The sequence below is a fragment of the Lactuca saligna genome, chromosome 2, assembly GCF_052625555.1.
Source record: "Lactuca saligna cultivar CGN05327 chromosome 2, ASM5262555v1, whole genome shotgun sequence".
NCBI classification, from domain to species: Eukaryota; Viridiplantae; Streptophyta; class Magnoliopsida; order Asterales; family Asteraceae; genus Lactuca; species Lactuca saligna.
The window spans coordinates 76,812,005-76,826,694 of NC_136418.1; the positions used below are offsets into that span (position 1 = coordinate 76,812,005).

Here is a 14,690-nt window from a genome sequence, read left to right on the forward strand (position 1 = left end):
GTTAGATACAATTTTGAGTGTTTGTAATAGTTTCAGAAAATTAATAAAACCATATTTCTCTCGTTCGCCCGTGGACGTAGGTCACATTGACCGAAGCACGTTAAATATTGTGTATTTTTTATTTACGTTTTTCAGAAGTTTTTTGTGAGTTCATTGAAGTTTGTTTTTTGATATTTGTCTCAAGTGTTTAATTTGTTTTGTTGCCACCCGACATTAATTTCATTTTTAACTGTTAAAAAATAAGATGTAACAAATTAATGAAAATTCATTGTCAAAAAGTAGGATGCATATTATAGAAAAAAGAAGTAAAACATTATAATTTGGTTGATTTTCTAAAGGATTGTATCTTTAATAAGAAAAATGTAAAACTTTAATATGGTGACAGCGATAGAAACAAACCATAATTTTTTATTTCTTGCATTTAAAACCCATAAGAAATGTTTTGTATGTACCTCGTATATGCATGTTTTTCATTTATAATACATTTTTATCCATGGACGCATCTTGTATAGGACCACGAGGGGTCCTGCCCCCCCCCCCCCGGTGAATTTTTGGTCAGAAGTAGTCTAAACAATATATATATATTTTTTCGAGATATAGGCCCAAGAATGTGTAAATTGGGTTGTGGCCCCTCTGTCCAATTGTGAATTGTCCGATGCCATGCCAAGAGCCCAAGACGTGAACGGTGAATCAAATTGAACCCCAAATCCCAATCTCCATCGGTGTTCGCTGCTCGTTGCTAATCGACAAACTCACGGACTCCTGCTCGCTGCCTCATGCCACTCAGTCACCACCGCAGGTCCATCCTCCGACCACGAGTGACGAGTCCACCTGCACCAACACTTTTCTGCTTTGCTGTTCTTCGGTTCTTGTTCACGGAAGAAAATCAAGTATGTCTCAATTCCCAATTTCTTGCCTCCATTTTTATCTTCTCTATTTTCTAAATTCTAATTATGTGTAATGTGTTACAGTATTTCTAAATTCCCTCTTTGAGTCTCTCTCCATTTGCTTAATTGTTAATTGCTTGTTGTTGGAATTTCATATGGTTAATGTAAACTGTTAACTGTGATTGATGTCTGATGATTTCATACATTGTTCCTTGCTTGTTGTTTGTTTAGAATGAGCTGAGATTGTTATGAATTGGTCCTCCATTTTTTTTGGAATTTAGGAATAAAGTAATTTGGCATTAGTGTGAAGTGTGAACAGACTGTTAAATGTTTTTTTTTTCTTTTCTGAAATTTAAGTTAGTTGGCTGATTTTGAATGAATTGTTCATCCATTTTAATTTTTTTTATAGATACAATAATGGGCAAGTTGAAAACCATTCATTCTTTTTTCAAAAGAATGGGTGATGATGAAGAAACACTTGATGAAAAACAAGAGAGTAAACGTCAAAAAGCTTCAACAAGTGAGCCACAACCACAAGAACATGGAAATCAACAAAAAGAGAATGACATTTCTGAAGCCACACAATCAAATCCTAATGAGGTGGATCTTAAGCAACTAGAAAGAGATCCTCCTAAACGAAAACAAATGTGAGATTATCTGGTTAATCTAAGAGAAGAAGTAAGACGAGCTTATATGACTTTAGGACCATTCCAAATACGTCTTGAAGAGTATCATGCTAAAGGTTCAAAGAAACACCCTCGTAGATTTCAATATTTTTGGTTCAACATTTTTCCTAATTGGTTAGAATATTCTCCAACAACACATTCATCTTATTGTTTTATTTGTTATATATTTAACGATAAACCAAGTGTGTCTCATGGTTACGATGCATTTACTGTTAAAGGATTTGACAATTGGAAAAAAGTTAATGACGGAAAAAATTGTGCATTCTTGAAGCACGTTGGTTGTTCACAACATAGAAATGCAGTTGCATTCGCTGAAAACTTGATGAACCAAGAAGCACACATTGAAAATATCATAGTGAAGCAAAATGAAGCACAAATATTGAAGAATCGTTTACGATTAAAAGCTTCGATTGACACAGTTCATTGGTTGACATTTCAAGCTTGAGCTTTACAAGGAAATGATGAAAGTTCTAATTCCAAAAATCGTGGTAATTTTCTCCAACTATTAAAACTTCTAGCCTCTTATAATGATGAAGTTGCAAATGTTATATTAGAGAAAGCTCCTTATAATTCAAAGTATACTTCTGGAGAAATTCAAAAATAAATTCTTAGTATTATTGCAAATAAAGTTCGAAAGCATATTTGTAGTGAAGTAGGGGATTCATACTTTTGTGTCATGGTTGATGAGTCACGTGATGAGTCTAAAAAAGAGCAAATGGCCATAGTTTTGAGATTTGTTGATGCAGAAGGGATCATAATGGAAAGGTTCTTGGATTTGGTTCATGTTAGGGATACCTTATCATTAACCTTGAAAACACATATGTGGAGACAACTGTTACACTATCAGTTTGATGTTAGTAAAATCTGTGGCCAAGGGTATGATGGTTCTAGTAATATGAGAGGGGAATGGAACGGATTACAAGCACTTGTTCTTAAAGATTGTCCTTATGCATATTATGTTCATTGCTTTTCTCATAGATTACAACTAGCACTGGTGGCTGCTTTAAGAGAAATTATTCCTGTACACCAATTTTTTTCAAACTTAATTTTTACAATTAACGTGGTTTGTGCTTCTAGTAAGCGTCATGATGAGTTGCAAAAGGCAAAGGCAACTGAGATCGAACATTTATTGGAACTTGGTGAAATTGAATCTGAAAAAGGATTGAATCAAGTTAGGACATTAAGAAGAGTTGGTGATACACGTTGGGCTTCTCATTTTCGTTCCATTTGTAGTTTGCTTAACATGTTTGATTGTACTCGTGTTGTGCTCCAAGGAATAATTGATGATGTATATGCTACTTATTCTCACCGTGGAGATGCTGATGCAGCTTATTGTTACCTGAAATAATTTGAGTTTGTGTTTATTCTTCACCCGATGAAGGAAATAGGAAAAACTGATATACTTTCTCAAGCTCTACAAAAGAAATCCCAAGATATTCTTAATGCCATGGATTTAGTTTCAGCAACAAATGAGGGTCTAAATGATTTCAGAAACAATGGATGGGATTCTTTACTTGCACAGGTACAATTTTTTTCTGAGAAACATCAAATAGATATGCCAGATATGAATGCTCCATATACTTCTACTCGATACCGGCCTCGAAAAACAGATAATCATGTTACTTTTGAACATTTTTATCGAGTAGATTTGTTTACATTCATATTGGAAAAGCAGTTACATGAGTTGAATAGTAGATTCAATGATCAAGCAATGGAGTTGTTACGTTTTAGTTGTACTTTAGTTTCAAAAGAACACCCTAAAGTGATTAACATTGATTAGATTTGTATTATTGTTGAGAAGTATTATCCTGAAGATTTTACGGAGCAAGAGAGAATTCAATTACGATATCAGTTGGAGATTTTTAATATCGATATGACAAAGAATCCATGGCTAAGTGGTGTATCAACTATTGTTGACCTTTGCAAGGGTCTTGTGGAAACTCAGAAACGTGAGACGTATTATTTGCTTGATAGAGTGGTTCGGTTAATGTTGACACTTCCAGTTTCTGCCGCAACAACAGAGAGAGGATTTTCTGCAATGAAAATATTCAAGAAACGTCTTCACAATAAGATGTCAGATGACTTTCTCGCAAACAATTTGGTGGTTTACATAGAAAGGGAAATTGCTGAAAAACATTGATTCAAAGACAGTAATTGATGTATTTAAAGACCTTAAAGGTCGTCGGGCTGGGTTATAATTCTTATTCTAGGTATTTTTGGTGTTTAATTGCTGAAAAATTGGTTTCTTTTATGTTTAAAAACGATAATTGTAGGTATTTTAGTGTTTAAAGGCTGGAAATTTTTTTTGGTTTTTTTATATGTAAACCCGTTAATTTTAGTTTCTTTTACTTTCGCCCCCTCAAACTATATGTTCAAGCTCCGTCACTGCAACAAAGAGGGGATTTTCTGCAATGAAAATATTCAAGAACCGTCTTCGCAATAAGATGTCAGATGACTCTCTCGCAAACAATTTGGTGGTTTACATAGAAAGGGAAATTGCTGAAAACATTGATTCAAAGACACTAATTGATGAATTTAAAGATCTTAAAGGTCGTCGGGCTGAGTTGTAATTCTTATTCTAGGTGTTTTTGGTGCTTAATTGCTGAAAAATTGGTTTCTTTTATGTTTAAAAACGATAATTGTAGGTATTTTCGTGTTTAAAGGCTGAAAAAAAATTTTGTTTTTTTATATGTAAACCCGTTAATTTTAGTTTCTTTTACTTTCAGCTCCCAAACTATATGTTCAAGCTCCATCATTGTTTTTATCATTTTGAAGCTACAAGACGAATGATATAGAATATAAAGATGATTGGTTTTTAATTTCTTTTGTAAACATTTTCTATGTACGTCACTATAGAAAATCTAGTTTTTGTCTTCCTTCTTGATTTTTTAGTTACCAACATCATTTCATTTATGGTATGTAATGAGGTAATTAAATATTACATAATGTGTTTGTAGTTTTGTGTTGGTGTTGCATCTGGTGCTTTACAACAACACATACCAGCCTGACAAACAGCATGCCATCCATTTGGTCCTTGTTTATCGTTGCAAAACTGTTCACACAAAGAAAATGTATAGTCACCCTCTCTGCAAGCCATCCCAGTGTTGCATAACACTTTTATAGGCGTATCTTTACCTATCATTTAACATAGTATTTAATATTAAAATTATTATTATTATTATTTTATATTAAATGTTTTAAATGAATTTCTTGTTAATCTAATATCCAAAATGATTATTAATATGAATAAAATAAACGATATCTACAAAAATTACCATTTTGGGGTTGTTCTACAAAATGACAGCATATTGAAAAATAACTTAAACGAACTCCAATTTTTCAACGGATCATTGTGAGATTCAAAAATCACATTAAAAAAAATTAAGAATTTAATTTTTAAAATATATCTCCAATTGTGAAATTATTAATTCGATTTCGAAAATGTTCTTAAAATTGAGAATTTATTATATTAACTTTGAAATAGAGAATTTTACTTTTAAAAAATCATTCGCACCAAAAGGGTTACCATGATTCATACGATTCCAATTTCTTTATGGTTAAAATTTTGTGATTTTGTATTTAGTTAGTTCTTCTTTAATAAATTAGAAAAACACAGAACAAATAGGCAATCATTTATCCCTAAAAAACACTAAGGCATACCTGAGCCAATGGTGATAATCGGAGATGCCAATGAAGTTGTGACGATGACAAACATAACAATTACGAATTGGGCAAACCTCAAACTCATAACCGGTTTCATTTTTTGTTTGTTGCATTTGGAAGATTATATATATATATATATATATATATATATATATATATATATATATATATATATATATATATATATATATATATATATATATATATATAGGGGAGGATTGAATTGAGAAAAAAAAAGGTTGAGAATGGGGGAATCATTCTCAGCCAATCATTTATTTTTGCCGTAAAAACGTCTAACGTACCAACCGAAATGGGAAAGAAATGCACATGTGTTTTCCAAGAAAACATATTTCCCTAAACTATGATAATCATTACCTTAATATATAAAAAAACATAGTTTTTTTCGTTTTCTTAAATTTTTAGAAGCTATTTTTATCAAAAAATGATTTTAAATATACCAAAATTCATGATTTTTTATTCTCTACAAATAGACATCTATATTAATATAGTTTTAAGATAAAATAAAAAATTTATTTTCGTTATATTTTCAGCTATCGATATTCATAAGTGAATAAAAATGCATCAGGTTTTATTACAGTACATTCGTTATTCATTTATGAATAAAAGTATGATTTTTTTTTTTTTTTTTTTTTTTTTTTTTTTTTTTTTTTTTTTTTTTACAATTTAAGTATCATTCATATATGAATATAGTTATAATAAACATAGTATATTCACATTTTAATATTGAACGATGCATTCACTTGTGAATATTAACATAGTATATTCACTTGTGAATATTAGGTGATATATTCACTTATGTAATATTTCATATGTGAATATTACATACTATTACATGGTATATCAAATGTGAATATTACATACTATATCCACTTGTGAATATTAGATGATATATTCACTTATGAATATTACACAGTATATTCACATATGAATATTACAAGGTATATTCACTTGTGAATATATTCACTTATGAATATTTGAAGGTATTTTGACAAATATATATAATTTTTATATGTTATTCACATATGAATAACATACAGACTTGCATATTTGTTTTGTGTTTTTAATAATCATATACTGATTCAGGTGACAAAACATATTCATATGTGAATATAACGTGGTAATTTAGTTTATGTATATCATCAAACAGTTGGAGTGCATACAAGTTAACTATTTTAAAAATGTTAAAAACATCAAGTTATCAATTCCAAATCATCATATACTTCGATTTTGACTTCAGATGCGACATCCTATGTCTGATCGATTTCTCATTTTGATTTTGATTTCCGAAAATCCAATTGGGAACCTGTGAGTACCGATTCTGAGTCCTTCAATGTCGATTGTGACTGTGAGTCCAGAACTCTGATTTCAATTTCATGAACAACGAAGAAATTCCGGTTTAGTTGAAGAAATCTGGATGATTATTGAAGGTTGGAGGAAAAGTTTTGATGATGAACGAACTGTTATCGATACGTATTTGAGATTGAAGGTTATTAACATATTTACAAGTTTGTCACCGTGTCTTTTTATGCTTAGATTAAATGAGTGGCTGAGAATGATTCCCCCATTCTCAACCTTTTTTCTTTTCTCAAATGAACCTACATCTCTCTCTCTCTCTCTCTCTCTCTATATATATATATATATATATATATATATATATATATATATATATATATATATATATATATGGGAAAAGTGAATATACCCTTAAGAGTATATAAACTTAGGTACCCAAACTCACTATAATACATCGTTTTGTTTGATATATTCATTATAATGTTCTTGAACTTCAACCATTGACTTGATTTACTTTCAAAGTTTTCGAAATTTCACTATTATTTTCCTCGTACATCACATCTTTTTGCCGAACACATACTACGCTATATATATTATAGTTGAAAATGAAAATTATGTAAGATGAAGATAAATGTGAAATTTATAAAAATCTTAAAAGTAAATATACTTAGAAGTTGAATTATAAGAACATTCGACAACTACAATGTATATATGATACAAAACAACGTAGTATGAAGAGTTTGAGTACCTAAGCTTATATACCCTTAAGGGTATATTCACTTTTCCCTATATATATATATATATATATATATATATATATATATATATATATATATATATATATATCTTAATTACCTTATAAAGCATTTTTGGTCAAATGCTGAATTTTAAGTCGTACAAACATACAATGCATTTGTACAATCAATTTATGCATTACAAAAAGAGTAGAGTACATATGGTCAACAGTTGAAAAAGTCAAATCTCTTATCCCATATTCTTAGGCTATTTTGACCCGGTTCATTCCTTATCTCCGTATTTCCCCAAATCTCGCAATTTATGTTCACAAATCTTGGATATATATATCGCTGACGTTTCCATTTCTAGGGTTTAATTCATATTTCAGCATTGAACCACCATTGTCACACCCGTCGCTTGGCGCGGGTAAACGACTAGTATATATATATATATATATATATATATATATATATATATATATATATATATATATATATATATATATATATATATATATATATATATAATAGTTTGACCAAAAAAAGTAAATGCAAAGAAAGTAAATGCAGGTTGACTTACTTAGAGCATGTTCAATCCATTTTTATTTTCCATTATTTTCTCTATTTTTTATCTCATTTCTCTACAATCCTATCCTATTTATTCCTCCTATTTTGAGAGAAATTAATAGTATAACACCATATTGGTGTTATACTATTCATTTCCCCCAAAATGAAGATGAATTTGAGTTGTCAATTTTAATCCATCTTTTTATATATTAATATATTTATGGTTTTTTATCTAATAATTATAACTTAAATGTAATATTTTATACTTATAATATTGTGTAATATATTAAATTATATTAACTAGTAAAGAACTCGCGACTATGCCGCTTTAAAGGTAATATGGGAAAAATCGGCAAACTTTAAAAAATATGTACTGAAATTGTAAATCACTGCATATAGATGAGAAAGTCGACGGCCTTTAAAACTAGATATCAAAAGTGTACAACCAAAAGAAGGGACACCGGTGGAGAAAATTTAAAAATGTTATGACAATAATATTAAAGTTGCGAAAGTTGGTAAAATAAGGCGACAAAGTTCAAAAAAGAGGTTTTTTTGTGATTTTATGTCAAAATATAAAAGTTTTGAGTATAAGGATGAAAAGTGTCAATTTTATTAAAGATTTATGGCAAAAACACCAAAATGTAAAACTTTTGACTGCAATGACTAAAAGTGTCAAAGTCATTAAAAATTTGTGGCAAAAACCTAAAGGCTAATATATATATATATATATATATATATATATATATATATATATATATATATATATATATATATATATATATATATATATAGAGAGAGAGAGAGAGAGAGAGAGAGACAGAGAGAGAGAGAGAAAGAGAAAGAGAGAGAGAGAGAGGTAGGTTCAAATGTTTTTCACATCTATTGTGTGCTAGAATGCACCAATAGGAATTTAGTATTAATTATATGTATATTAAATGTTGTCCATACTTATAACTCATTTTTATGGAAACTAATTAAATTCGTCATTAATATCAACAATAATATTCTTTCAGAATAAATTCATTTATAGAAGAATGAGAGTGTATTGCAGTAAAATGAGAGTGTATTATAGTAGAATACACTCTCGTTCTTCATATTCCATACAACTTTATTGTATTTTAAGTGATTGAGTCTTGAAACAAAATACGAACTCATATATAAAATCTTAGATGCAAATTCATTCTGAAAAAATATTATTGCTGACATTAACGACGGATTTAATTAGTTTTCATAAAAAGAGAATTATAATTATGGATATCATTTAATATACATATAATTATGGAAATCATTTAATATCTATAATTATTTAATTAAATAATTATTTAATTTACTAACTTTCTATTGGTGCATTCTAGCACACAATAAATGTAAAAAACAAAATAACCTAGCCTTATATATATATATATATATATATATATATATATATATATATATATATATATATATATATATATATATAGGGTTAGGTTATATTGTGGATTGTAACTATTGTATAGATGTAATGATCCTTTGTGGTCCAAACATTTTTCCTAAATTAAATTATATTTAAAAATGGAAATTATCGGATTACAAGGGATAATTGATTTTTTAATTTTAAAGATTATGATTATTTTTTAGTTAATTCAAATCGAACATATTTTTTTAATCATAAACGATCTGATTCTGCTAGAATGATATTCAGACAAAAAAATAACATTTTGAAAAATAACAAAAATTTGAACCATGGGTTGAAGAATAATAACAAAAATTACATTAATTCTTATAGAATACATGTAACAATTACTAAAAATTAAATTTATTGTTAAAGAATAAAACTAAAAAAACTTTCAAATCGGGAAAGAAAACATCAAAATCTAACAAAGACACTAATACATTCTAAAAGAAAAATGTTGCTTAGAATCACTTTCAATTTTGTGGTCCGTTCTTCAAGCATCAACTTCTGTGAAAACAAAACCAAATTGTAGTTTAAAATCCAATAATACATTAGCAAATGAAAAAAAAAAACTAAATTCCTTTGGAAAAATATGCGGACTTGTGAATTGCACCAAAACCAATAACCAATAATTGTAGAACATGCATAAATCAGTGAGAAATTATTAGATTCCATTCCAACAGAATTGGAATTCGTGATTCCATTTCAATAGAATTGGAATTCAAGATTCAATTACCGTATGTATTCTGTTGGAATTAACTCATAAGTTTTACTTCAGATTCAACAATTCTCTTGAGCTCGTTTTTTTAGCATTCTATTTTGATCTTTTAGTGGAGACATATGTGTGCCATTTATATAATTTATTTTTATTAGTATCTATAATGAAATTATGAAACCATAAAAATTTCTCATTTACACTCAAATTGGATTATATATTAATAAAATAAATAATATTACCTTGTAAAACCGAGCACTACTGAAACCCAGGAAGGCCAATAGATATTCCATTTAATATACCAAATCCCATGACAACTCTTGAATTCGAGATGCTAGCTTGTGCTAAAAAATTCATCCATAATGCCACATGTAGTGAAATAAATTAGACTAAAAGATGTCCACTTTTCAACTTCGTGCCTGAAGACGAACGGATAGAATTGAAGTAAAAATACAAGTATCAAGCCAATCAAGAGAGGGTAAGATGAAGTATTCAAAATCAAGTATCAAAAGAATTAAATCAATCTATGAAGCATCATCAACAGTCCAAGGCCTTACTTCTCAGCATAAAATAAATCAAACGATGGGATAATGAATTCAGTTTTAGGCGTCGGCGGTAGTTGTAGACAGTGGAGTGTCGATGGGAAGATAATCGATTTGGTTCTTCGGTTTGATTGGTCAAGACTTGTGTGCATTGTGAGAAAGAAGAAGGGGTCGAAGGTGAAACATGAATTGTAATATTTATTTTCCATGGGGTCGGTTGATCGAAGCAGGATGGATACGGCCGAAGGTTTAATAGGGTTTTAAATAGAGTAATTTGCCTAAATTAAAGGGTGAAAGATTTAATTAAATATTTATTAAAAATAAATAATACTTGGCCCATATTGATCTCCACATTCACACAATATTTGTTCATCCACATTTGAACCTCTATATATATATATATATATATATATATATATATATATATATATATATATATATATATATATATATATATATATACATATATATATATATATATATATATAAGGGACTCATGTGTAAATTTTAAATAGTGGTGTGACCAAAGTTTAAAGTTTAGAAACTATACTATTGTTAACTTCAATGTGTATATATATATATATATATATATATATATATATATATATATATATATATATATATATGTGTGTGTGTGTGTGTGTGTTCCACTGGAATGCTAAGCGGGGACCTGAATTCACTTGGGAGCGAAAAGATCAGATGCAACAAAAATACCCGCATTTCTTCCCTAATCCATAAACACTTATCTTGTAAATTAATTTCGGGACGAAATTCCTTCTAACGGGGGGATGATGTAACAACCCGTTATTTCACATCAATGCAATGACTTAAAAGTCAACTTTTGTAATCTCTTTTATGAATTAATAAAAGTAACGTCAAAAATGAAGTATTTAGAAAGCTCAGTTTGAGTATACCCAGTGGAAAATATTGTAATAAGGTTTCGAAAAATATAAAGAACACAAAAATCCAAGTTATAACGAAGAAGTTATGACCATTTAAAAATCTGTACAATACTGGTAAAACGCTAATAAATGTAAAATGCGAAGTTTCAATAAAATACTTTTCAACCTTAGGTTTCGAAATGAAAGTCGTAGATATCGTAGACAACTAAAAACTCGAAATAGAGATCGAACGATTTTTAGCCGACGCAATCTAAACAAAATTCGAAGGTATCAACAAGAGCATCGCAACGGTAAAAAGACAGATGAAAACGAACATTGGATAGAGGAGTTATGGATTTTTAACGGACTTTATCGGTCCCGACCTATTAAGAATATAGTATTAAAAATAAAGTCAAAACTAACCGACGGAGTCTAAATGAAAGTTGTAGAGCACAGTCTCACCTACGCGTGGATATAAAGAACGCGAAAAACGGAGCTCTTACGCAAAAGTTATGAAATTTAGAAGTTAGAAATCCAAATTACGCCCAACGTAATTTGGGTTACGCCCAGCGTACTCAGATGCAGAGCCCCGTCCCATCGGCTAGCAGGCTAGCTAGACTCGAGTTTGTAAGCACTGAAGACTCCAGAGTACGCCCAACGTACCCCTAGAGTACGCCCAACATACGAGGATTTCCAACACTATAAATAGAGTGCATGAGGTCCGGGTTTTTGGCACTCAACACTCAAACCTCTCTCACTTTCACACCCTCTTGAGCTCCAGAGACTACCCCGATGCCCTCGATTCCATACCTGAGCCCCGACGAGTGTTATACGCTCCCAAGATTCCCAAGAAACCCAGAGAAGCAACTTTCCGCAGTCGAAGTTCTGCTCGATTCTCGTCTCACTCTCTTAAAACTAATCAAGTGAGTTCATACCCCCTTTTCTACCATTTTAAATGCTTTTGAAAGGCTTTTATTACTATTCGGGGTAGAATACAAGTAAAAAGCACAACTTTAATCGCATGAAAACATCGAACTTTTGGGTATACATTGCATGATGTTTTTATAACTATCGAATGGTTTAGTTAACATATAGACATCTTACACTACTTTACCCACCTTTAGGATACAACATGGTTTGTAAATGAAAATATGTTTTATTTATAAATACGTATGGTTTTCATACCAAAAGCGAACATTTCAATTACAACATTTTATATTCATGGGAATATATACATTACTACTATGGTTTTGACAATACTATGGAAAAACGATAACTTTACGAATACAATCATACTCCTTGTAATACGTGACTTAATTGAGAATTCGTGAGACAACATCTTCACTATAACTTTCAAGGTACTATAGTAAGTCCTATCTTATAACCAGAATCTCCCGTCCGGAGAGCGTGGCAAGTGTGTATAGATCTATACGGGACTAATGATCCCGCACCCTGACTGCTAGCTATAGTCTGCGGGGGTGACAAGTGTCATAACGTTTCGACGCCTGAAGAACGTCGATGCAGGCAAATATGATAATATGGTTATGAGAACTCAACGAATATAAGATTAATGTAGTATTATGTTTTTACAGGAAAAGTAATATTTCATTTTACTTTTACGTACCTCAACAATCTTCAAGTAGTTTTATTATTATAATAAGACTATACAACAACATTTTTAGCATGGTATAGTGCTTATAGTTTACGGTCTTGAACCTTTAAGACCGCTTTTACACTTTTAGGAAAATAAGGGATTTTCCTAGTTAGATACATACATTTTATACACGAAAGAAATTGCTACACAACTTATACGAAAATATGGGATTTTATGGAAATACATACACGAACTTTCGAATGGCATACATTTACTCAAAACACTGATTATGAACTCACCAACTTAATTGTTGACACTTTTTCTTTGATATAACTTGTAATCTCAGGGAATCACTAAGGCAGGTTGTCAACAATCTTTTGAAGATTAACGTGATGGCGTTACTTGCATATTTTTGAAACATGATTTGTGTAATCAACTTTTGAACTTGTATTTCATACAATCATGTAAACTTTTCAATTTATGTAATATGGTGGTGTGTACTTTCTTTAATATACAATTGTTGTGATACCGGACATGATGTCCTCCGCCCCCGAATGTTTCTGCCGTTCAGGTTTGGGTGTGTGACAGATTGGTATCAGAGCTTTGTTTATAGTTGTGACAACTCGAAATTTGCTTTCGGTCAAACCCTAAAAGTCAATCACTTCATATTATAAGTCAATTTCAGTTCTATTTTTTTTTAACAAATTTAAGGTTCGTTTGACTATAATAATCATTATTCTTTAAATGAACGGGTGAAAGAATGTGTCGTCTCAGGTCTTGAAATTTCTAAACCGCGAATACCACGTAGCTTAGAAGTTCACGACCAAACTTTAATGTTTGGGCCGTAAACTACCCCCAAAAACGTAAACTCATGCTTAAGCATGAGTTTTCTCCCCAAATTACCACACTTCTCATTTTCACCCTAAAGAGTAAACTCCAAACTCTCTCAAGTATCATCCCGATTTTCGCCCGATTTTCCCGAAAACGTAAGTGTTTCTCGGCTTGATTAGTTGATATAACATAACATCTAGTGATTATACATCCTTTAATCCATCCATTTATGTGTGTTGACTAATTTTCCAAAACACCAGGAACACCAACAACACACACTAGTGTTCTTGGACTTTTAGTTCATTTCAAGCTTCCACAAAGTAAGTACTTCTATCCTAGAGTCATTTAAAGCTTGCTATACATATTAATATCAAGGAAAATTCCCAAGAACACCAAGAACAAGGTGTTCACGGTTTTGGGAGGCTTCTAAAACCGTAAACACCAAATATAGTGCCAAAGAGTGCTTTAGGGTGTCTAGGTGCTTCACAATGCCTTAGGGACTTGTCTAGATCCATCCTTGATGTGTTTATCACCTAAAAGAACAAGAAAACAATCATTTTTATGTGTTTACGGTTTGGGGATCTCCCAAAACCGTAAACACCCCAAAAGGTGTTTAAATGTCCAATATTTGCTCTTAATGCCTAGAATCTAACCTAGACTATTACCATGATGAGCTAAGGACTTGAAAACACCAAAATACCTAAGTCCATGAGAGTTTAAGGTAATAAACTCATGGAGAAATGGTCCATAGACCGTAAACTCCATTTAGGAGTGTTTTGATGCCACACAACACTTCCTAAGGCTTAAACATGAAGTAGGAATGCTTGGATTGGCTTAGAAAGCT

The 14,690-nt window shown here is 30.6% G+C and overlaps 1 protein-coding gene across 6 annotated transcripts; it reads left to right on the forward strand.

The window, feature by feature from the left end:
* The first annotated feature begins 636 nt into the window (after positions 1–636).
* On the forward strand, positions 637–3,849 carry LOC145031088 (uncharacterized). 6 transcript variants are annotated; one of them, XM_078979573.1, is made up of 4 exons: positions 637–890; positions 1,297–2,061; positions 2,651–3,095; positions 3,375–3,849. In XM_078979573.1, the coding sequence occupies exons 3-4, from the start codon at positions 2,949–2,951 to the stop codon at positions 3,711–3,713; spliced, it is 486 nt and encodes a 161-aa protein (XP_078835699.1). In that variant the 5' UTR covers positions 637–890; positions 1,297–2,061; positions 2,651–2,948; the 3' UTR covers positions 3,714–3,849. The 6 variants fall into 5 exon arrangements, 5 of the variants coding, with proteins under 5 accessions (XP_078835699.1, XP_078835698.1, XP_078835696.1 ...); XR_013676852.1 differs by having other exon boundaries at positions 1,297–3,095; XM_078979570.1 differs by having other exon boundaries at positions 1,297–1,687; positions 1,792–3,849.
* The last annotated feature ends 10,841 nt before the right edge of the window (positions 3,850–14,690 follow it).